The 25,240-nt window shown below is 38.7% G+C and overlaps 1 protein-coding gene and 1 long non-coding RNA gene across 3 annotated transcripts in view; one reads left to right on the forward strand and one right to left on the reverse strand.

The window, feature by feature from the left end:
• LOC125268787 overlaps positions 1-17,803 on the reverse strand; it is a 63,992-nt gene extending 46,189 nt beyond the window's left edge. The window contains exon 1 of one of the 2 annotated variants that reach the window (XR_007184966.1): positions 17,656-17,803. This is a non-coding gene — a long non-coding RNA (uncharacterized LOC125268787). Of the gene's footprint in view, positions 1-5,999; positions 6,449-17,655 lie in introns of those variants that run through there. The other variant, XR_007184967.1, reaches the window with a different exon arrangement.
• On the forward strand, positions 2,336-10,224 carry gpr26 (G protein-coupled receptor 26). The gene is made up of 3 exons (XM_048191261.1): positions 2,336-4,413; positions 5,934-6,047; positions 8,575-10,224. Exons 1-3 carry the CDS (start codon positions 3,743-3,745, stop codon positions 8,837-8,839), a joined length of 1,050 nt encoding a protein of 349 aa, XP_048047218.1. The 5' UTR covers positions 2,336-3,742; the 3' UTR covers positions 8,840-10,224.
• Positions 17,804-25,240: the final 7,437 nt, after the last annotated feature.

The raw sequence follows: 25,240 nt of genomic DNA on the forward strand, positions 1-25,240 counted from the left end.
ATTTCAACCACTGCGCTTCCTGCAAGCTCAAAATGTCCACTGATATTAGAGGCTTTTGACTGTGGACTAATGTAATGTAATATAATATAATATAATATAATATAATAATAATATAATATAATAACAAATATGACAAAATAATGGCAAGAATTTAGCAAAGTCAAAGCAAGCTTTGGCAGGGACACAAAATGATTAAGCCTCCATTTAAAGTCAGATTTTTCCTGACTAAAAAATATTTACTAATATTTTAAAACACTAATTAGATTTAAAAAAAAAAAAAAAAAAGAAAAAAAAGGGAAAATTTATTGAATTATGCAAAAAAAAAGGAGATGGAGATAAAAGCCTATGTTTCACATCAAGACAAGCTGCCCATATCGCCCCCTCAAGAAGAATAACGAGATCTGTGCAGCTGCTCTACTGATTGGTCAGAATCGTTCATGCTGTCACAAAGGATCATGGGATGGACCACCACACACCCACTGCCCAGACAGCGTGGGCGTTTCCGTGGTAACAGAGGACAGCGGCGATCTTTACGCGGCCTCAGCGAGCCACTAATGAGTATGAGTAAGAGTGTGTGTGTGTGTGTGTGTGTGTGTGTGAGTGCGCGCTTCATGCTGCAGTGCAAACAGGGGGTTATGTTGTAAGAGACACTGCAGTGAAATAGAAATGCATCCAACACAACAATCTGGGCTGGCGTGTGTCTGTGTAAACTGATCTTCTCGTAAAAGTAAATGTCAAGGTTGCTTTCTAATTAGAAAGTAATTCCTCAGCAAAATATCTGGTAAAAGGAAAAAACTTCAAATGTCATCTTCGTGCCAGTCAAAAAGTGCTATTGTTATGAATACTGTTAAAGTCAACATGAAACAGAAGTTTTGTGATAGTATTTTCTTCTCTATTGTGACATTCACCGATCAGGAATAACATTATGACCACCTTCCTAATATTGTGTCAGTCCCCCTTTTGCTGCCAAAACAGTCCTGCCCCATCGAGGCATGGACTCCACTAGACCCCTGAAGGTGTGCTGTGGTATCTGGCAACAAGATGTTAGCAGCAGATCCTTTAAGTCCTGTAAGTTGCGAGGTGGGGCCTCCATGGATCGGACTAGTTTGTTTAACTCATCCCACAGATGCTCGACTGAATTGAGATCTGGGGAATTTGGAGGCCAAGTCAACACCTCAAACTCGTTATTGTGCTCCTCAAACCATTCCTGAACCATTTTTGCTTTGTGGCAGGGAGCATTATCCTGCTGAAAGAGGCCACAGCTACCAGGGAAAACCTTTTCCATGAAAGGGTGTACATGTACTGCAACAATGCTTAGGTAGGTGGTACGTGTCAAAGTAACAGCCACATGGATGGCAGGAACCAAGGTTTCCCAGTAGAACATTGCCCAAAGGATCACACTGCCTCCACCGGCTTGCCTTCTTCCCATAGTGCACCTGGTGCCATGAGTTCCCCAGGCACCCGGCCATCCACGTGATGTAAAAGGAAATGTGATTCATCAGACCAAGCCACCTTCTTCCATTGCTCCGTGTCCAGTTCTCACGTGCCCACTGTTGGTGCTTTTGGAGGTGGACAGGGGTCAGCATGGGCACCCTGACTGGTCTGCAGCTATGCAGCCCCATACACAACAAACTGCGATGCACTGTGTATTCTGACAGCTTTCTATCAGAACCAGCATTAATTCTTGAGCAATTTGAGCTACAGTAGCTCATCTGTTGGATCGGACCACACGGGCCAGCCTTCGCTCCCCAAGTGCTTCAATGAGCCTTGGCCGCCCAGGACCCTGTCGCCGGTTCATCACTGTTCCTTCCTTGGACCACTTTTGATAGATACTGACCACTGCAGACCGGGAACACTCCACAAGAGCTGCAGTTTTGGAGATGCTCTGACCCAGTCGTCTAGCCATCACAATCTGGCCCTTGTCAAACTCGCTCAAATCCTTATGTTTGCCCATGTTTCCTGCTTCTAACACATCAACTTTGAGAACAAAATGTTCACTTGCTGCCTAATATTATCCCACCCACTAACATGTGTCGTGATGAAGAGATAATCAGTGTTATTCACTTCACCTGTCAGTGGTCATAATGTTATGCCTGATCGGTGTATAGCCGAGTGAATGGCTTCTCAAACAAGATAAAAATGTAGGGCATGACTAGTGATCTTGTGCACCGACAAATTATTTATGATAAATGATGAAATATTCCATAAATTCCATTTTGTATTTATGGTGAGACATTAAAGTGGTGCCCTACATGTCAACACGCAACTATACACACGTGCACATGGCATGCACAAATTCACATACAAATTCATGTACACAAAGTGACAGGAAATTCTTCTGACATATCTCGCAGCCAAGCAAACAAGAGCCAAATGCATCAAGCTTGGCTCTCCCCTCAAACTCAATCTCTATTTTCGTATTCAAAAGTGGAGCCAAGTCACAGCATAAGCTCTTATTAGTAATACTAAATTCATTATTATTGATATGGCACATTTAAAAACATGCTAAAACATGAAACATGATTATCTGTTCAATTTAGAGCATGCAAACCCTGTGCAGATGTATACTGGGAACGATTTGGACAATAAATATATCCTATTTCTCCCCAAGGTAGCTTAAATCAATACTTTACCAAAGCTTTGATTAAAAGTCGCAAGGTGCTAGACCTCAAATCTCTCTTTCACCCTCTATTTCTCTTTGTGTCTGCCTCTAGCTATTCCATTTGCTGTTAAGAAGAGCTGCTCTCAGTTAATCAGATTATTTTTTACCCTGTCTAGAAATTATTTGATATTAATCAAATATTTGATTGGCAGAGATTATAATTTAAAATTCCAGTTTTCATAAAAATCTTTAGTGTGTCTCTCAGCATGTTAAATGGTGAGGACAAAATGTCCTCAGCCAAACTCAGGCAGTAGGCTACATTAACATTGTGCCTGATATTCATATCTTAATAAGACTATGTCCTTTCCATTACACAATTAATTCTGGCCCATATACACGTGTTTACTGTACTCCTTGACACTAATTTACACAGTTTAGAAATGTCTTTATTCGAAGTAGGTAAATATGTCAATATTATATCAAAGTCTGAGACATATAGTTCAACAAACCACCAATTCACAAAATTAAATGTGTTACACATCGTGTTTCTAAATGCATAAAAAGTGACTATACTGCACTTCTAGATCTTTTAGGGTGAATGAAGCTCTGTGCGCGAGCGAACATAAAATTGTACCAGGAGACCCGGGATTTTGCCTCATCGTGACGTGAAAGAGTTCCCTTCGACAAATATAACACTTTCTAAATTTAGTCTCCTCAAAATATCAATTCCCTGACGATTACTTTGACGCTAGTCACGTGTTAGCATTTCGTGAGTGTGAGTGTTGGGGGGTGGGGGTGACATTTTGACATATAAAGCTGCTTCAAGGGCGAATTCTGCATTAGAAGCGCGCGCAAAACCGAGCTGCGCAATTGCGCGAGGCATTCATTTAGGGTTGCGAGGGAGCGCGGATTAATCGTCCAGTCTTGAGATTTCGCGAATCAACTGCTCGGATGGATTATGCCAACTCTTCGCGGAATAAACGGAGGTCAGAGTCATGGAGAGCAGTGCATCGACCACCCGTGCACCGCTGGATATCACGTCCAGGGATCTACAAGTTGTACTGATGCAATTTAGTTCCCCGTCATGAACTGTCCAGGAGTCGCGGTTCAAAGTTGGGGGCTTTAAGAGCGGGGAACACCATGCACACCGCAGAGCTCGCGCTCTCTGTCCTACTTGTCGTGATCATCGCAGTGTCGTTGCTGTCCAACGTGCTGGTGCTGATCTGCTTCCTGTACAATGCAGAAATTCGCAAGCAGGTTCCTGGCTTGTTTATACTCAATTTAACGTTCTGCGACCTGCTTCTGTCCGCCTCCAGCATGCCGCTGACTCTTTTCGGTGTGTTGAGTAAAGGGCATCCCGGAGGACAGGTTTTCTGTCAGGTAGTCGGGTTTCTGGACACTTTCCTGACTACCAACTCCATGCTGAGTATGGCAGCGCTCAGCATCGATCGGTGGGTTGCTGTGGTGTTTCCTCTGAGTTATCATTCCAGGATCCGTCACCGGGACGCTGTGATCGCTCTGGCTTACACGTGGGTGCACTCCTTGTCCTTTTCAGTGGTTGCCGCGTGCCTCTCCTGGGTGGGCTACCATCAGCTGTACGCTTCGTGCACACTCTGTAACGGCAGGGCGGTCCATGCCAAGACCCAGTTCGTGATATACACACTGGTGCTGCACGCGCTCACGTTCCTGCTGGTGTCAGTGGTGCTCTGCGTCACGTACCTGAAAGTGCTCAAAGTAGCGCGCTTTCACTGCAAACGCATAGACGTGATCACCATGCAAACGCTCGTACTGCTAGTGGACATTCACCCGAGGTAAGCATGAGGGAGAATATCAGATTTTCACGGTTCAAAGAGTAATAAACTGCCAGGGGTGGTTTCCAGAACTTTACCGTAGAAATACAAAGACGATGATATACAAGTATATCAGTGGCGGCCCATTTTACATAGGGCTATATAAATAAATAACAAAACCCAAACAAATGTACATAACCAATTAGAAAAAAAGCTAATGTGGCTTGTACAGAATTCTGGGAATCCCCCTTTCCCCACATTACCATATTGGGTTCTATTGTTGTTTTACAGTGATATACTTTGATTCTTTTACTTTTGATTTTAAGTGTTTGCACAAATAAATATTAAATCACATATTCAGTACTCACGTTTAAATCGAGCCCAGAGAAGTTGCTGGGTTTCAGCACCACAGTTTTGGTCCACAGGAATTTAACTTGCTGAGTCTTATATAATTGTTCTAAGTGAACATATGGATTTTACTTTTTGGATATGCCATTGAAACAAACTACATTTTAAAATAATAATAGTGAAAAATAAAAAAAATAACATTTATTTAAAACATTATTGGTTAAAATTGTAATGGGTGGGAAACTACGAAGTAGAAGACTCACAAATCTGAAAACTGCCACTTTACGTCTCCTGTGATTTATATGCGATTAGACTGATCTTTGAAAAAAGCATATTTTAATGGATTTAAACTGAAATTAAACGTCTCAGGTCATGTGACTTCACAGTAAACCCCTCAAACGAACCGTGATCAAAAATTTCTGCTTTTAAATCAATCAACAATCTTAGATAATACAGCATGGCACATGTTTGTATTGCACTACCAAATAATGAGGCTGAAAAAAAGTTGGTGGCTGATGTAAACACACCTCTCTGGTGTGCCAACAGATATCAAGACACATTTGTGCTTGTCAGAGAGTGAAGTTTATCATCTCATTGCCCAGAGCACTGGATGACTTTCAGTGGTGAAAGTTTACAGTGTTGACGACAATAACTTGTTAACCAACAATGATGAATTAGAATAGTCCTTCCTACGCACCACATGTAATAAGCACATCTGGTGTTCAGACAGGGGATGTACCAGAGCACTCCACACATTCAAATAGATGAGAAAATGACTGCCAGCTGTTGGCTCTTTTGGGATTCATGTAAAAAAAAAAAAAAAAAACCTATAGCTTTTTATAGACTGATATATCAGTCAAACTAACGCATCGCACTTCTGTGTAACACAACCGACCATGTCAGCAAGTGTTAAACAATCCAGTGCAGGTGTGACATAGTTAATCTGACATCTCAATGATTCACTGAAACAGCCTGGGCAAACATCTTCACTCTATGGGAACACCTGTTATGTCTCTTGAATATTTTGCCAGAAGGTTCCCAATGATGTCAGTGGTGAAGTATGCAATTTCATCCATAAAGGGTCCAGTTTTAGATCATATCTATTTGAAGCATCTCATCTCATTTCATATGCAAAACAGCATAATACACAGTGCTAGTGGGAGAAATCATCTAAATGGAGGTCTTTTGTCCAGTGTTCGTCAGCGCTGTCTGGAGGAGCAAAAAAGGAGGAGACAGAGAGCCACCCGCAAAATTAGTACCTTCATCGGAACCTTTGTCGTCTGTTTCACCCCTTATGTCATCACCAGGTGAGCCATCTGCTTTTCTTCCTGGGCTCCTAGAGACTCGGCATCTGTGAAGTCATGCTGTTATTATAGTGTTATTGTGACGGCCAGGTTGAGATCCCTGAATGTAATTAACACTGCATGCTTGATTTAATACTCTGGAGGACACTGTGGATTGTTTAAGGGAGACCGAGGGCAGTTTAATAAAGCAGTTAAATAAAAGACAGTAAAATAATAATTTAAACACACACACACACACACACACACACATATATGTACAGGGCCTAAAACTTTTTGCCACACCTGCCGATGGCTGGTGACTTAAAAGTTAGTTCACCCAAAAATGAAAATTCTGTCATTAATTACCCTCATGTCATTCCAAACTTGTAAGACCTTCATTCATCTTCAGAACACAAATTAAGATATTTTTGATAAAATCCGATGGCTCAGTGAGGCCTGCATTGACAGCAAGATAATTAAAACTTTCAATGCCCAGAAAGCTACTAAAGACATATTTAAAACAGTTCATGTTTTACAGTGGTTCAACCTTCATGCCATGAAGCGACGAGAATACTTTTTGTGCGCCAAAAAAAAAAAAAAAAAATCTTTATTCAACAATATCTAGTGATGGCCGATTTCAAAACACTGCTTTATGAAGCTTCGAAGCTTTACGAATCTTTCGTTTCGAATCAGTGGTTCGGAGCATGTATCAAACTGCCAAAGTCACGTGATTTCAGTAAACAAGGCTTTGTTACGTCAATTGTTTCGCAACGTTTCGAAATTTCAGTGGTTCACGTGACTTTGGGAGTTTGATACACGCTCCGAACCACTGATTCAAAACTATTTTTTACCAGCCATGAAATAAATACAGGCAGTTATGAGAAAATTCACAATCCTCTATTCCAATTTCGATGCCATGGCCAAAACTACTAGCTTAACTAAAATAATTTTAATAGCCTGTTTTTTTTTTTAAAGGTCCCGTTCTTCGTGATCCCATGTTTCAAACTTTAGTTAGTGTGTAATGTTGTTGTTAGAGTATAAATAAAATCTGTAAAATTTTAAAGCTCAAAGTTCAATGCCAAGCGAGATATTTTATTTAACAGAAGTCGCCTACATCGAACGGCCAGTTTGGACTACATCCCTCTACTTCCTTCTTTAATGACGTCACTAAAACAGTTATTTGACTAACCTCCACCCACAGGAATACACAAAAAAGGGGGCGTGGTCTTGTTGCGCTCCCACGGAGAAGAGCAAGAGTTGCGTTTGTAGAGTGTGTTTGTCGCCATGTCGTCGAAACGCTGTTATTTTCATCCCGCAGTCCAATCACCTTTGTTTGGCCTTCCCAGGGACGCTGTACTTAGAGATCAATGGTTACAATTTATGTTTAACTCGGTTCCCGAAAATTATAATTGTGGTATCCTTACTGCAATAGTTAATGTTGGACTGCAGTGCACATAATGGCCACAAGAGGGGACTATGTTTATGTATATGGCTGTTTTCCGTATGAGGTACTCTTCTGAGTGAGTGCTAACGTTGTACATTTTCTGTCGCTGCTTGTGGAGATTAAAGAGTTCAGTCTCTCGGGAATTATTGTCTTTTGTGTTCATTCGGCACAACACCACAATAATCCACATGTAAAACTATGTGCAGCACACGTTATGGTAAGAGGCGTGACCTTTCCGGGCAAGGTGCGCTCTCTATGGCTCTGGGTTCGCTAAGCTGCTGTCGAATCACAACACAGGAACCGCTGGCACAATCAGAACTCGTTACGTATTTCTGAAGGAGGGACTTCATAGAACAAGGAAGTCATCAGCCCGTTTTTATGACAGTGGAAACAGCGGTATACAGATAAGTAAATTATGTGAAAAATACTGTGTTTTTTTACACGCGAAACATGAACACATGTTATATTGCACACTATAAACACAATCAAAGCTTCAAAAAACCACGAAAAACGGGACCTTTAAAGACAAGTAAACAGTAATAAAATAACTGTTAGAATTCATAAAAATGTTCCCAGCAGCAATTTTTACTCGCATTTGATGCTTGGTGAGTGTTAATTATAGGCCGTGTATATATATTAAAATATATTACACTACATTTAACGGATGGTTATTTGAAAATTTCTCATAAACCGGTCTCCCCTACAACATCCTACAATTTATGAAATGTGAAGCCTGTAGTTCTAGTTCTACTGTCACTGGTCATATATGTCCACCTGACTGAATGAAGAAGGGCCCCCTGATTAGGCTTGTTACATAACCTTGGTGAGCTCAGAGAAGATGAAAGGATGAACTGTCTTGTGTATCCCTGACTATTGCTGCAGCTTTTCTTTCTCAAAGCCCGTCAAACACAATTTAAGAGCAATTGTTAGTGTCCTTCAGGCCACAAACTTAAAACAGAAATTGTTCTGCATTCACTACCTCTTATAAACAAATATATAACCTTCTATATTGCAAAGAAAATACTGAAAATGCGTTAACTGCAGAGTAAACAATCAGGTCTTTGGACTTTGCACCATGTCTTGCTTATATCTGTGTCATATCTTTAGGATTGTGGAGCTGTTTGTGACAGAGCCATTTAATCCATACTGGGGCGTGCTGTGTAAGAGTCTGGCGTACAGCAAAGCTGCATGCGATCCTTTCGTCTACTCTCTTCTGCGACACCAGTATCGGAAGACCTGCAGTGACATCATCAATCGACTCATGAAGCGCAGTTCCCTGAATGACTCCAGGCATCAGCAGGAGAATGGAGAGATCGGGAGAGCTAAGGAAACCGTAAAAGATGGGGAAGTCAAAGTCAGACCTACAGACTGAGGACTCCTGTTGCTATAGAGATGAACAATCACAAAGGTAGAGCTTCGACTCTGGGAGGAGAGAAAACAATGAAAGTAGAAGAGACAGCGGGATATCAGGCTCTGCATTTCTCAGCTCAAAAAGAATTCAAGATGTTACTGTAGCAAGAGATTTTAGTAGCAAAAGAGATTTTTAAATAAAAAAAAAATATATATATATATTCTTTCTTTCTTTCTTTCATCCATTCTGAAGTCAAACTACTGTAAAGCTGCAATCCACGAGAGCTGCTAGTTAGCCAACATTCAAAGAGAATCCGTTGGACTTATTATTTATCGTGGTCTGATTTGTCTCTTATGTTATAGTGATAAAGTGCTGTTTAGATTTATGAATAGGTGACTGCTTTGACTTCAATTGAGTAATGGTCAAATGTAAGAAAACAGAAGATCGCTTCTAACATCGTGAGTTTTTCAAAACAGAATAAGAAACAGTATTTTCTAGATGATGTTTTAGTGGAACTCAATGGCATGTGGCTTTGATATTTTTGTAGCATGTATTGTATTTTCAGGGTTTAGATATGAAGTCCCAAAGCAAATGGCAGACCTGTTCTTATGGTGCCTTTATTTATTTTATTGAATTATTTATTTAAAACGAAACCTCTAAAGACTGAATTTTAGTTATCTGAAATTAAGAAGCTCATTTCAGCAGAGAATTGTAGAGAAATCATGTTGTGTAAACCAAAGGTACAAAGGAGATAAAATAAGTATTTATTGAGTGGAAACACAATAGGACTTAAAAAAAAAAAAAAATGTTAGATTAAATTCTGACAGCATAAACAGTCTCTTTTTCTAACTTGCCTCTGAAAATTATGTGTGAAAATATTGTGCAAGTGCCTGAAGTGCTGTCATGTGAATTTAATTAATGTTCTCTGTGTGGGAACACTGGCCACAAGATATAGGGAAAAAAATACTTGCAAAAGACCTAAACGGGAGGAAAAAGAATGAGAAAAAAAAGAGGTTTTCTTTCCCCAATTTTTCTGTTGAGTTTTACAATGCTGTTCATTGTCAATGTATATATGCATACACATTTTTGTATTTTTAAAGAGTAAATCATTTCTACAGGGTAATTTATATCTGAATGTCACTCTATAGTAAATATGTATTGTTTTCATTTTTGTAGCGTGCACGTACGAGTATGTGTGCGACTGTGATATTTGGAAGTGGGAATATTATTACACTTTGAGGGTGTTTATGTATAAAACTACATGTTTAAATGTTTTCTTTTGTGCAAATGTAAAGCCTTAGGAAGAAACATGTCTATTTTTGTTAAACAGAACAAATGTAGTTTTAAATTTTGCTACATAAATATCTTTGTGACTTTGCTGACAATAAACAGTGGGTTTGAAAAGAGATTTTTGTTATTTGTTTGACAGAGAGCAGAAAACAAAAGAAATGAATTGTAAGCAACAAAGTCCAATTTTTGCTCTGCATATCTGATGTATTTGGTCTTCGCCTTCCAAGTTTCCCCCTATCTGAGAAAAGGAAGAGAAATACATGGAAAGTTCAATCCCAAAGTAGGAGAAAGAAAGTGAGAAAGAACGATAGGAATGTGGGAGAGACAATACTTTCTGAAACGGTTTAAAACAGATTTCTTCCCTCCTCTGTTCAGCTTTGCACTTTGCACTCGTGCTCCAGCTCAAAATCCTCACAATAGAGAGAGAAAGAGTCAAGAAGTCCCTGTAATTGCAGGTTCAGAAGAAAAAGAAAAAAGGGAAGATAAAAAGAAACGTAGAGCGTGAAGGCAGACGTTAGAGAACAGCAAGAAATGAGACCACTAAAGAATTCTGAGTAATTATTACCGCCCCCCACCCCCTGCCCAACTCATCACCACCCCCACTTGCAATGCAAACAAGAACAAAAGAAAAATTCATGAGAATCCAGCCCTGACAGCCCCCAGATTATATCCTTACTCAGGTCTTCTCTATCTCTACTGTATTTGTTTAATTTTGTACATTTTTTTCTACTGCTGAGTATTTCATACCCACTTCTCTGTGATCCTTGAATGCTGCCCTACAAAGGCATAAGAGAGTAATCATTAACAACACTGAAGGGGGGGGGGGTTGTCTGTTGTGGTAATATGGTGCCTGAGACAACAGTCAATTACACAGTTTAGAGGTCAAAAAACAAGAATATTTGACAGATTGATTGACCAATCAAAATCAAGTATTCCATTTAATAATGGTAGGTAATAGTAATGACAGGTTTAGCTCTAGTTATAGATTAACAATACTTGATTAGTACTGATGCAGTGGCACAAAAGCAAAATATCTAATCTGTCATCTCCCGAGTTTACTGCATTTTAAAAAAACATTTGTTTATTCACAGCCTGACTGATGTCACAACGCAGGGTCTTGGTCAGTAGATTCTCAATCCATGTGCGGCGTTTACTGAAATAAAGACAAAGGCAGTAGTCAAACAGGGAGAGATAGTCAGCAGGGAATCCAAAGATAGTAAATTCAAACAGGGCAGAGACAATAAACAATTCCTAGTACACGGGCAGAGGTCAGTAAACAAGCAAAACGGAATCCAGAATAGAAAACACTAAGAAGACTTCGCAACAAACAAATGAACAGTCAGAAAGTGTATAAATAGTCCAAAGGAAACAACGAACAGTTGGCACCAATACCGAGTCCGGGCAGAGGATTCCAGGAAGTTAAGTCCTAGAACTAAGCGGTGATAGAGATCTAGTGAGGGTATGAGTGGAGACAGGAAGCTGCAGCGGGTGTAACAACTGAAAGACTGTTCAACAAATTATCATGAGAATGTGAGACTAATGCCTGGTTTCACAAACAAGGCTTAAGCCTAGTCCCAGACTAAATTGCATGTTTGAGCTGTCTTAACTGAAAGCAACTTGCACTGACATATCTTAAAATATTTTGTCTCAAGATGCACACTAGTAATGCCGGGTTCGGACTACACAACATTTTTGTCGGTCATGATAGTCACTGTGTCAGATTATACGATTTTGACTTCTAAAATCTTGTCGTGTCATGGACAAGAAATATGTCAGACTACACATTGCTACCTGACCATTCATCGCATGCTGTCTATAACCACATGCTTGCTGTCATCGACTGACAGAAGGTGCCGCGAGTGTAAACAAACAATGACTAGCAGCGTGTTTTGCTGTTTTGTCATCAGAAAAGCCTAAAAGTGGACACACATCTGGATTGCATTGATATTTGGATTTCCTCCAAAGAGAACAGAGGTAACATGTTTTATTGACCTTTTTTCACACTATCGCTGTAACTGTACCGAGGAAACATCATTAACGCAGAAGTATTGTTACCATAGCTCCACAAACATTTCCTCCACCTAGCAAGAACAATGCCATTGTCTCTCTTTCGTTTCGGCATATTTGAAAGCATGTAGGGACAAGTGGAGACAAGTGGGACAAGGTGTAGGCTCCCTCGTCCCGGTTCATGGTCCATGATGGACTGGGATAATGCCAGGGTCATCGGTGCTGAAAGTAACACCGTTGGATTAGGGAGGCCATTGAAATTAGGAAACGTGCACCAAGGACCATGAACCGGGACGAGGGAGCCTACACCTTGTCCCACGCCTGGGATGCGGTCCTGGAGAAGGCATCAGACAGTAGGGGGCACAAGCTCTCCCTACTGTCCGGTAAAACAACATAAGCAGCCTACAAGACACGTCACAGCAACATCACGTGACGCTTCTGACGAAGGCTACAGGAAGTAGCCGAAACTAGTCAAGCAGGTAAACAAACGCTCCTGTCTATCAAAAAGAAACTATAATACAGGCGCTTCTGTGCTTCTACTGGCCAGTGTCACACGTGGTGGAACGTGGATGGCCAAGAAAAAAAATGTAACGTGCTAGTCTTTCTGTCATGATGTCGTGAAGCATCGCAGAAGCGAAATCGGTTGTAATCCAGTGACACACTACACCAGATGAAACTATCAAATCTTGCGTCCCAACGCCAATTGTCGTTTACGAATCCCCACGACACCCAATGTCAAGCAAATCGTGGCATAATTGGGGTCCTAATTGTGGCATAATCCTGTAGTCTGAACCAGGCATAATGTATTTTCTAGCCTGATTTTGCCACGATCTTCTTGTGGCTGTCATGTTACTTGTCCACAGCATGACAAGATTTTAGGAGTCAAAATTGTATAATCTGACACAGTGACTATCGTAACCGACAAAAATATTGTGTAGTCTGAACCTGGCATAAGGCACGTTTATAAAAGCTACTTAAATATCCTAATTTATCTAAGGCCTAATCCTGCCTTAATCTAACCCTGCTTTAACCATAACGACCAAAGGCATTTTAACAGAAATAAATAAATAAATAAAAAATCTTTCTTTCCTCTTAGCTTAGAAACTTGGAAACTCATACCGAGTGTTGTTTGATAAATTGCTTGTGATGTTTCTCTTTTGTAAGTCGCTTTGGATGTGTATCTGCTAAATGACTACATGTAAATGTTATTACATGCTGCCATCTTGAATAAAGTCTCCTGCTGTTATATACTAAAACCCCAATGCCACCATTAGTTTTTGTAAAACAGGATGTGGGCTACAGTCTTATTCCACACATACATTCAACAGAAAGACACTCTTAACCATAATCATTTAAGGACATACTTGTACAAACATTTAACCTCTTTCACACACACAATCACACATACACAAGCCCAAATTCCTAAATTACTATGATTCACTCCAAGACTCACCCACACAGCACACAGCTCTCCAGGGATGCACGCAGTGAGCCCAATTAAAAACCAAGCAAGCGGACAGACAGAAAGAGAGAGGGGTAGAGAAGAGAAGGAAAACAGAGAGCGCTGTCTGTTTGTTCTCCGATTTCCACTTGTGTACGCCACAGCTCCACAGCAGTACAACAGCGCAACTTGTGAGAGACCAACTCTTCAGAAACTTCAAAGACTATTCTGCACTAAGTGCAACTGTTTAGGGTCAATCTGAAATTACATGCATCCCCTCTCACACCACAATACGCATTCCTCACAGAACAAAAAGGAATTGTTTTAAAGATTGATTTCTTTGGGGTTAACAAGATCTTTTAGAGATGAAGTATGACATATAAGATGTATTGTTTTCACTCATTGACTACTTCAAATCCCTGTCTGTAGCTTCCAGAAGATAATGCAGTGATGCTTTGTCCTCAGATCACCGTTCTTTGCTGTAATTGGTCAATTGTAAAGGGGATCAGAACATGAGATAACTTGGTACTTCCTTTAAGGCTTTGAAACCATGTATCCACATGAGAAGGACATTTAGAGTGATCAATGCAGACACAAACACACTCACTGATAGTAGATTGAGAACGATTGCTGTGAGCTCCCTTATAAATGAACGGAGTCAAAGGTTTATTTGAGCTAATACAGCTAAATCCCTGGAGAAATAACCACTGTGAATAGTCTGCAAGAGATACTGGGAGAGACACCGGGACAAATGAAAGGAAAATTGGAATCAGGGCAATAACATGAACAATGGCACTTCTTCCTCGGCTTATACTATTCAAATAACATGTATTGCTAGGTTAAACTGGCATGGTTTATATTAAAATTGTAGTATTTTTTTAAGGGATGCACTGATTTTAAAATTCTGGCTGAAGCAGATAAGTTTTGTACTTCATTTTGAATTCTATAATATTTTGTTGAAACAAATTAAGAATAAAACATTACTAAAGTGAATTTATTACATTATATACATAGTTTAATATGTACAGTACGCTGTATGAATAGACCTTGAAAGTTGCTAAAGATTACATTTAAAAAAATTTAAAGATTACATGTAAATTAATAGTTTAAAAAATAATAATTTTAATGTTAGAAGATGCTCTAAATGTAAAATTATGGTGAGAAATTTTAAACAATTAAATATCTAATGTCAACCAAAATTTTTCTAATATAGACCGGTACCAATAAAAAATACAAATGAAAAACAGTCAGTTACTGACAAGGCACTGATATATCATGCATCCAAATTTTTTAAAATAATGTTTGTTTGTTAAAAATTTCAAAAACTTGCATGTGCATGTCATACTGTAGTTTAGAGCTGCACAATTTTAGAATCATTCATTTTTTTGTTTCAAACAGAGATCACGATTCTGAACAGACAGCTAAACAAAATAACATGTAATTTACCAGAGGTTAACAAAATGTTAATTGCTGTAGTCTATTTAAAATGTTTAATTAATTTGAATGAATTATTTAAAGTGCCTCTATTATGCTATTTTAAAGGTTCCTAATTTTGTTTAGGTCTTCTAAATCAGGTGTACATGCATCAAAGGTCAAAAAACACTTTCACTTTCTCATAATTTACATTGCACATTACCACATTTTTCCACTGATTCTCAAGCGACTCATTCCGATGCTTCAGTCTCTCTAAACCCCTCCTTTCTGCAAGCCTGCTCTGCTGTGATTGGCTAGATTGCACATTCTGCTGTGATTGGTCTACCACTTATTGAGCCTGAGTTAGCCGGTTAACCGGAGACATAGGCTACGCAATATAAAAAGCATTTTGAACAATCAGTAGAAAATATATACATCAATAATTAATCATACTTCATCTTTAATGGATAAGTGTTTTGTACCTCACGGATATTTGAGAAGCCATCATCAAGAGGTTATACTGCTGTTGTATCGCTGTGGTAATTTTAACCACTGACTCTTCACACCCTCATCCCTTGGAAGTGTTTACAAAGAGAATTTGCTTTTGAACAGCAAAAAACAGCGTCTTCTCGACATGTACACAATACGAACCAGGCAGCTTCAATGTTTGAAGGTGGGTCAAGTTGTAGGCAGGCAGACAATGTAGAACATACTGTAGACGGGCATTAGGCAAATGTGTTACCCATTGACGTCTGGCCATCACAGAAGTGGGATTCGGATTCCTGATGACTCGTTTAAGTGGTTCAGAGTCGACTCTTCCTTTTGAGAGACAATTTTATATATCTTGCACTTTCGGCTTCACAGTTTTGCAGATTGTTTGCATTCACAGACAGCCTTATTACACATTGCATGAAAGATAATTTTAGAAAAAGCATAATAGGGGCATTTTAAAAAAAATCGGTTTGAATGAATGATTCAATGACTCAATCATAAAGACTTCACTTGTTTCATTACTGGATGAATCAGTGTTTTTGAACGAATTTCTGAATGACTGAATGATTCAATGACAAATCATTTTTTTACAGTATTGTCGTCACTAGCGAAGCACCAAGTTACTTTTGCTCTATTATGATCGCTTTCTATAGACATCAGTGTTCCTATCTGAACTACAAACTTTTATCCCAGTACTCATATAATTTGTAACACAGAAATAACAATACTGTGTGGTTGAAAAGACTGTTTGTGAAGCTGTTTTCCACAACTGCTTTCTGTGGGTCACCAGCGCCAGCAATGCAGATTTGAATGTTCCGCTGTGATTTTGTCATTTAGGAATGAAGTCGCGTGAGTGTTTGAATCGAGATTGTGATCTTGAAGTTTATATAGGTAGTGTCTGCTGCACAGACAATTCAACCTCTCTCTATTCACCCCAAGGACAGAATTATCCCAGACAGAAGGAAAGAGACTGATATTACTAATTCCTCACAGTGAGAAAACAATTACAGTTGAGTTGACACCCTGTAAAACAGAGAGAAATTGCAGCTGTTTGTGTGTGCTCATAACAGCTATGTACACTTTTGCTGTGTTTTATTAGGTTCTCCTCCCACTTAGTTTGCATGCCTCAACAACATTTGATTGGATTAAGGAAGTTTTTATAGCAATAGTCTGGATTTTGAGTCAAGAATATACAGTCTTTGGAAACTACAGTAACACATGGGTTTCATTCCTCTGCAGAAGGAACTTGTTTTGTCATCTCAAGCAAGTAATTTACTTACTTCAGTACATTTAAAGCTGCTATCAGATGCACTATACAAATTAACAAAATTTACCTCCTTCCAGCATTACTCAACTGTGCTTTTTAGCTTAAAATAAGCCTTGGCATGTGGTGTCAAATTGTCAGGAGTTTAGCGCTCACAAACACACACACATACACACACCCCACGCACAAACTTGATAGTTGTTCAAAAGATATCCCCAGCATCCAAGCAATTAGTGCTCATTGTTTCCATAGCAACCCAAAAGACCAGTGGGAAGGAGCCAAAACTTGGACCATAATTGCGATTTTCCCCTTCCTCCCCAGTACATTCCCTCTCTACGATGCATTATGGATTAAATCTTGCATATTTTTGCAAGGAGTGATTTGCAAGTTGCCAATAGCTTCCCGCTGAGTTGTTCAAGTGAAACCATGATTAGCCATTTTAGATGTATTTGACTGAAAAAGGACCTAAACCATATTAAATCTGATGTCCAGGTGTAGGACCAAGCTTTATAGTAGTGGCTTGCATTTATGGATGCTATATAGAGAACATTTTTTCCACAAGGTCAATCACATAATTGAAATTTGATAATTGCCGACAGTAAGTTACTTACAGCTAACTAGCAATTATAGTTAATTAACTGCCATTAAATGTAATTATGTGTACCGTAAAAAAGTATGTAATGCTTAAGGCAAAAAACACAATAAATAAGTACATATGCAGCTCAAACTTCAAATTACAGCTCTGTGGATGAACAGGTCTTTGTTCATTCATTGGATCAAATCTTAGCAAGTCACACTGCGTCAACAAACACATCTGATGCATATTTTAATCATCCATTCAAATGAATCATTATAGAAACATCTGTTATTCTGTTCATCACTTTGCATTTAATAAACACAAAGACAGGAATAGAATAATAATTAACTCACCAAATGGTCAGAATCAGTGAAGCAGATGAAAGTTTCATCAGGCCAGATCCAGAGGGCAGTTTATCAATCTCATCATCCACACTAGCTGGAAAAATTATATATGAATGCAGGGAAATTGTGGTGATACTGTTTGCATGATTGTGTTTGATTGCCATGTTTGATAAGGGTTCCGAAAAAAGGACGGTCAAAATCTCTATAATAATAGCACCTAAAGCCTGGAAGGTAGCTTGAGGGATGCATCAAAATGCACACACAACCCACTTGGTTTATCCAGTGAACACACACTCAAAAAAACACATTAACCTGTTTTCATTATCTGCAGACACACAAACACACACATACACATCACCATTATATCCCTGTCAGTCCCGTGGGAGGTGAAATTTGATATGATGGAGGTTAAGCAGTCAGTTAAGGCCGGGTCACTCTTGCACTTTTCTGATTCCTATGACTGTCAGACTGGGTCAAGTCCATGGCCGTCACCAAGGAGACATAGCCACTGAGGATCTTTCTATAGAGTTTTTGTTCAGCTTCAGTACTATTCACCATGGCTCCTGTAATGAATTCAGAATGTAAAACCCATGAAATACAGGAATCCACAAGCCTTTGTGTTTGGTTACACTGTCATTTGGGCTGGATTGACAATTTCAATGAATCGTTTTTAAATTGATCTTTTTTTTTTCTGTGCTGTTTTCATTACTAGTAGCATACCTGCCATCTAATAATCACAATAAGCTTGGAGCTTTGTATCTTTTGATAAGAAAAGTGTCAGTTTTCAAATTATGTAAATTTTATCATGAAATTTAATTGGCACTTTTTAAATGTGATGAGACAAATCGCTGTAGCGCCTCAGTTCAAGTGAAGAGGCAGCATGGAGGGCACATCACATATCATCACATCCTCTTTACGAGTGGTTATAACACGAAATGTTCTGAGTGCGAACACCTGAAGCGCACTCACACTAAAAGCCTGTCACACAGTGCGCGAGTACTGAATTAAAGGGATAGTTCACCCAAAAATGAAAATTCTGTCATTAATTACTCACCCTCATGTTGTTCCAAACCCGTAAGTCTTTTGCTCATCTTCGAGACACAAATAAAGATTTTTTTGATGAAATCTGAGAGCTTTCTGTCCCTCCAGGCAGCTAAGCAACTACCAATTCGATGCATCAAAAAGTTCATAAAGAGATCACAAAACTAATCCATATGAATTGAGTGGTTTAGTCCAAATTTTCTGAAGAGATATGATATGATATGCATGAATATCAGTTTATGGGATCCATGCATTAGGTCGTAAAGTGACAGCAGCCTAACAAACCCATCTGTGTCTTTAATGTAAATCAAACAACAAAAGACAAAGAGAAAATCTCTCACAGCTCTTGACTGAATTTAGCTTTAAAAATCAGTGTGTAGCTATTTAATTCATACAGTGTGGCCTGTTTGTTTATTCAATTTCTTACTTGAATGCTACTGTTACAGTAAATACACATACTGTATCTAGAAATATTAATGCACTGTTTATTTATTTTGGTTTCTTTTATTGTATTTGTACTATTATTTGTAATGTGCATCTTTGTTCTCATTTTTAATAACAAAGATAAAATAATAATAAGATTTTGGTCGAATCGCCCACTCCTACTTTGGCCTAAAGTCCCGTTCACACTGCCAGCGACACGCAGCAACAAAGCGTCAGGATCCCATTCATTTAAGTAGAGCGCTGGCGACTTCCGGCGACAAGCGCGACAGAATGTAGGCGTCGAGAGACACGCAACAAAATTTCAGATATTTCAACTTTATGCAAATTGATGACAACCAATAGGAGTGGAAATCTATGGAGCTCACGTCTTGAGTGCAGGCAAGATAGATAGCAATAGTTCCAGAGCGATTTCACTGTTTTATATGATTTGACTACATACATGGATATAATAAAATGATGTGTAGAAAAGAAACGGTCGGCAGCCTTGTGAGTTTGATTCATACATTTTATGTTGTTAATTATATGATGCTGTGAGCAGTTTAGCACTGCTGCAGTTCATATTACACTTTCCCCTGCATTGTGTTGATTATTAGGGACAAGGAAATTGAATATTTGTCAAATTCGAATGACGTTTTAGTATTTTTTGACAGTATGAGTGAGTTTAATTTGTTGATAGACCAAACGTTAATCTAGTTAATGATTTAATGCACTGAGCTCTGCAGTCACAACACTCCACAACAGCAGAATGTTACTTTTAATTATTTTAAATACTATTCAAATTAGAATGATTTATTAGTTTTATATATAATTTGTGATTGCATTTTCTATAGATATGGCCAGACGTGCAGTCTACCAATGACATTAGAGCGACAGCACTAGGAACGCACACAAGCGACTTCACAGTACAGAGACCGGCGACATGCAGCGAAAAAGTCGCTGGCGGTGTGAACGGGGCTTAAATGGCCTGTCATTCTTCCTGTCATTTTTTTTCTTTTTTTTTTTACCTTGGAAGGCTAAATTTTTAAAATGGTGAAATTATCACAATTGTCAGTGACTTCTCTTATAAAACTTTTTTTTCTGTGTAAACTATAAAAATATATCAATCCAAAACAAATGTTTAAGGGCAAATATGTTGAAGATTACTTGATAGGCTGTCGATTCATTGGATCAGCCGTTTTCTCACAAAAGCAGTTTATTCAGCATAGTAAAAGCTCTCCTCCATTGACATCCATTCAAAGAAAATGGCCTTTGGTCTCCCTCCCTGCGTACTAGAGCATTCCATTTTTTGGGGGGGGATAAACTTAGAGGCATGCCTAAAGCGGTTTTAATCCTAAAGACCTTGATTAGCTTGTTCAGATGTGTTTGATTAGGGTTGGAGCAAAACTCTGCAGGAAAGTGGACCTCGAGGGCCAGAGTTGAGAACCTCTGGTTTACAGCATTTTTTGAGATTTTCTTTCCTTAAAAAAAAAGAAGAAGAAGAAGAAGAAGAAGAAGAAGAAAAACATACTGTAGCTGATATATATCCAAATGAATCGATACTGAATAAAACCAAATCAAGATCTGTGTTGATGCCAGGTCTAACTGTAATGGTTTTAAGATTTTGAACTTAATAAAATAGATTAAAGGTGAAATGTGTAATTTTATCACCAGTTGGGTCACAAAACATATGCTGTGTAACAATTTGCTTTTGTATACTCCTGATAAACTGGTCGGTAAACAGATAGTCCAGCCCCAAATACCAGTCATTTGTTGAGCCAACGTTGTCATTGAGTGGTTATCATGGCCCTGAGGCCCCCTCTGGCCATAACTACACCATCTGGCTTCAAGAAGCATGCTTCTCCATATTGACTGCAGAGAGCCAGAACATTCTTTGAATGTTACAAACAACATTTAAAATGGAAAATATTGCATTATTGAAGATGTTTTTTTACCAGTGCCCAATTCTATTTGAAGGGTTCTTTAAAGTGTCTTTTATAAGCATTAACACTTTTCAGGGACATCAACTCAAAGTGACTTACCATACAGTAAAGCTGTCTAATATTACACAAGGACAGGAGATTATAACGTCAAAAAAATTACACACTTCACCTCAAAGTCATGTATTTGACTAACTGGAGAAAGATGATTTTAGACTATTTAGTCTGTGGAAAAGTCTAAGCCAGTAAAGCTGCAATGAAAACATGATGTCAAAAAAGCTGACGTCCAGTGAATTTCAGTTTCAAGCAGTTGAGAACTCTGACTGAAGTGTGAAACACCACAGACTAGGGGTGTGTGCGATATACTCCAATCAGACATAACATTATGACCACCTTCCTAATATTGTGGCGGTCCCCCTTTTGCTGCCAAAACAGCCCTGACCCGTCGAGACATGGACTCCACTAGACCCCTGAACCAAGATGTTAGCAGCAGATCCTTTAAAGGATTAGTTCACTTTCAAATGAAAATTACCCCAAGCTTTACTCACCCTCAAGCCAGACTAGGTGTATATGACTTTCTTCTTTCTGATGAACATTCTCGGAGATATATTAATAAATATCCTGACGCATCCGAGTTTTATAATGGCAGTGAGCAAGACCAACGAGTATGAAGCTGAAGAAAGTGTTTCCGTCCACATCGAACCATCATAAATGTGTACTCCACACGGCTCCGGGGGGTTAATAAAGGCCTTCTGAAGCGATGTGTTTGTGTAAAAAAAAATATCCATATTTAACAAGCTATGAAGTAAAATATCCAGCTTCTGCCAGACCGCCTGACGTATTCAATTTACGAAGAAAGTGTAAAACTCTTGCAGTTCAAAAAGCTTACGCTACATTCTACACCTTCCCTATTCAGCTTACGGAAAAGGTTTAACTGACGCGACGCCAGCTCCGTTTTTTTTTCCCGTAAGTGCTAAATGAAGTACTCTTTTGCATTTAATCTAAAAAAATAAACACAAAAATTGTGATGAAAGCTATTGTGCATTTAGACGACTAAAATTTTAGGATCTTAGAAATGGTATTTTAATCAAGACTGACTAAAAATAAATGTTTATTTTTTATTTTAAAACTTGCTGTCAAATTAACACTGTTTTGCAAGACATTAATCCTTTATTAATTCAGTTTATTTTCATTTGTCACGTTCCTTTGTTCAGTTTCCCACCACTCGTCTGTCTCCTTGGTTACTGTCATTATTAGTTCATATGTATCAGCTGTGTTCTAGTCATCATCATTTGTGTTTGCCTTGTAAGTTGGTCCCTCACATTCATTCCCTGTCTATTCACCGTCTAAGTTAGCATGTGTTGCTACATGCTTGCCTGCCTGTTGGAATTCCTGCAACCCACCGTGACACTATTCATCAAATGCTAAAAAAAAAAAATAATAATTTCATTGCTCAGTGTCATTGCTCCCTATGGAGGCCTCATGGAGCCATCGGATTTCAACTAAAATATCTTCATTTGTGTTCCGAAGATTAATGGAGGTCTTACGGGTGTGGAACAGCATGAGGGTGAGTAATTAATGACAGAATTTTCATTTTTGGGTGAACTAACCCTTTAATGCATATTTAAACGCATCCAGACAGAGCGAGCGTTTTGCAGGAAAGGAAGAAGGAAATCTATCGCAAACGCAGACTCTTTCAAGACCCAGAAAACTGTAAAAATGTGTTCTCATCTCTCATGCAGCAGAAGTAGAAGTGGTTCAGTCAAAACACTGCATCTGTAACTGCCTATGAGAATAATATATGAGCCGTAAGTTTCCCACTGACATGTTGCAAGCTTTATTTAACATCAAAACAGACATAACATATGGAATACTCAGAGTCAGTTACGCAAATGATTATTTTTGACGTCACTACAGGAAAACAAACCAATTTATTAATAAAATCATGTAAACGCAGTTTACTTGCGTTGTCAGTTAACTGGTTTGCATGAAAACTGGTTATTTCAATAATTTTTTAATATTTATTTTAATATTTTGTTAGTTATCAGCTTATGGTGTGCATGTAAACATACTTATTGTAGTAGTAATATTTCACAATATTACGGTTTTACTGTATTTTTGATCAAATAAATTCAGCATGGTAAGCATAAGAGACTTTTTTCAAAGACGTAAACAAAAATTAAAAAAAAAAAATTCACAAACTCAGAAACTCAATTTTACACTTAGTATGAAATGGAAAAAAAGGTGATAGAAATCAAAGAGGAGAAATAAAGAGCCAAAGTGAAAACATGCAATTAGCTGAAAGATATAGAGGAAAACGAGAGAGAGAGAGAGAAAGAGAGAGATTCAAAGGCAGTGGCCATTAGACTGACTCCTGCAGGATTCATAATTACTAAAAACCACTGTGAGTATATTTTGTGTGCGTGTGAAAGTGTAGGCAGATGTGTGCATGTGCATATGTTAATTAACACTCACTTTAATCACTTAATTAAACAGGAAAATTAGAATCCTAATTTGCAAATAATTGCATCTGCTGCAGCATGTCAGCAATGACGTTTCAAGTGATGACATGCACTCACTGATTCTCATGACAGTAGCTGATCCCACTATGTATGAACCATGTTCACCCACTGCTAAAATGACGTGGCTGCTAAAATAACTGTCACTCAAAGCACAGAGTGTATTGTCATGGTTTTGAATAACATAATATCATCAGAAAATATCATCTGAATATGACCAGTGACTCATATTCAGATTTTCAGAGTCAGAAAAGGCCATTTAGGGTCCGCAGTGATGAAAACTATCTATTGTCTGCATACCATCTATTGTCTGATTGATAGTTTATTTGTTTTTATTTTTTTTAACCAGTAAAAGGCCTTTTAGAATAATTACAGGTACATGTCTTTTTGTGGTGTAATGTTACTTTTTCGCCATACAAATATCAGCAATGGCACCAAAAAGCTCAGTTTAGCCCTCTTATCGTTTTTTTTTTTTTTTTTTTTTTAATCCGAGTACGAGCACCACATTCTCTTACAGCATTCCTTATCAGTTGACACTGACAGACAGACCGACATCAAAATATTTTAACTATGCACTCACCGGCCACTTTAACAGGTACACTTGTTCAATGCTCGTTAAAGCAAATATCAGCCAATCACATGGCAGCAACTCTGAAGACATGGGCTATTTCTCAGTTTTAAGAATGGACCTGCGTTCTTCTGGAAACTGGTCTTGCCAGGCTACATCAAAAGAAAGGAACGAACTAGGTAGGACACAGTGATCTTGTTGCTCAACTGACCATTCAACAAATATTAGGCAGTGGGACAGCACCATCCATTTCACAAAACATAACAACACAGATGTCATAACTCAGTGCAAACCTGTCCGCTTACAATGACTTCTGGAATTTTTAGTGGTTCACGCACAACAATCTCTAGGGTTTACAGAGAATATATCCAGTGAGCAGCAGTGCTGTAGCTAAAAATGCCTTGTTGATACCAAAGGTCCTAGGAGAATGGCCAGACTAGTTCGATACTTATGGAAAGGCAACAGTAACTCAAATAACCACTTGTTACAACCGAGGTATGCAGAAGATTCAAAACTTGAAGCCGATGGGCTACAGCAGCAGAAGACCACACTACCCTGGGTGCCAATCCTGTCAGTTAAGAACAGGAAATTGATGCTACAATTAGCACGGCTCACCAAAATTGCACAATAGAAGATTGGAAAATCTGTTGCCTGGTCTTATAAGTCTTGATTTCTGGTATGAAATTTAGATGGTAGGGTTAGAATATGGTGTGTAACATGAAAAGATCCATCCTGCCTTGTATCAACCATTCAGACTGGTGCTGGTGGTGTAATGGTGTGGGGTATATTTTCTTGGCACACTTTGGGCCCCTTAGTACCAATTGAGCATCATTCAAAAAACCAAAGCCTTCCTAAGTATTGTTGCTCACCATGTCCATCCCTTTATGACCACAGTGTACCCATCTTCTGATGGCTACTTCCAGGATAACAAGCCATGTCACAAAGCTCAAATCATCTAAAAACTGGTTTCTTGAACATGAAAATGAGTTCACTATACTCAAATGGCCTCCACAGTCACCAGATCTCAGTCCAATAAAGAATCTTTGGAATGTGGTGGAATGTGAGATCCACATCATGGATGTGCAGTCGACAAATCTGCAGCAAAT

The sequence above is a fragment of the Megalobrama amblycephala genome, linkage group LG5, assembly GCF_018812025.1.
Source record: "Megalobrama amblycephala isolate DHTTF-2021 linkage group LG5, ASM1881202v1, whole genome shotgun sequence".
NCBI classification, from domain to species: Eukaryota; Metazoa; Chordata; class Actinopteri; order Cypriniformes; family Xenocyprididae; genus Megalobrama; species Megalobrama amblycephala.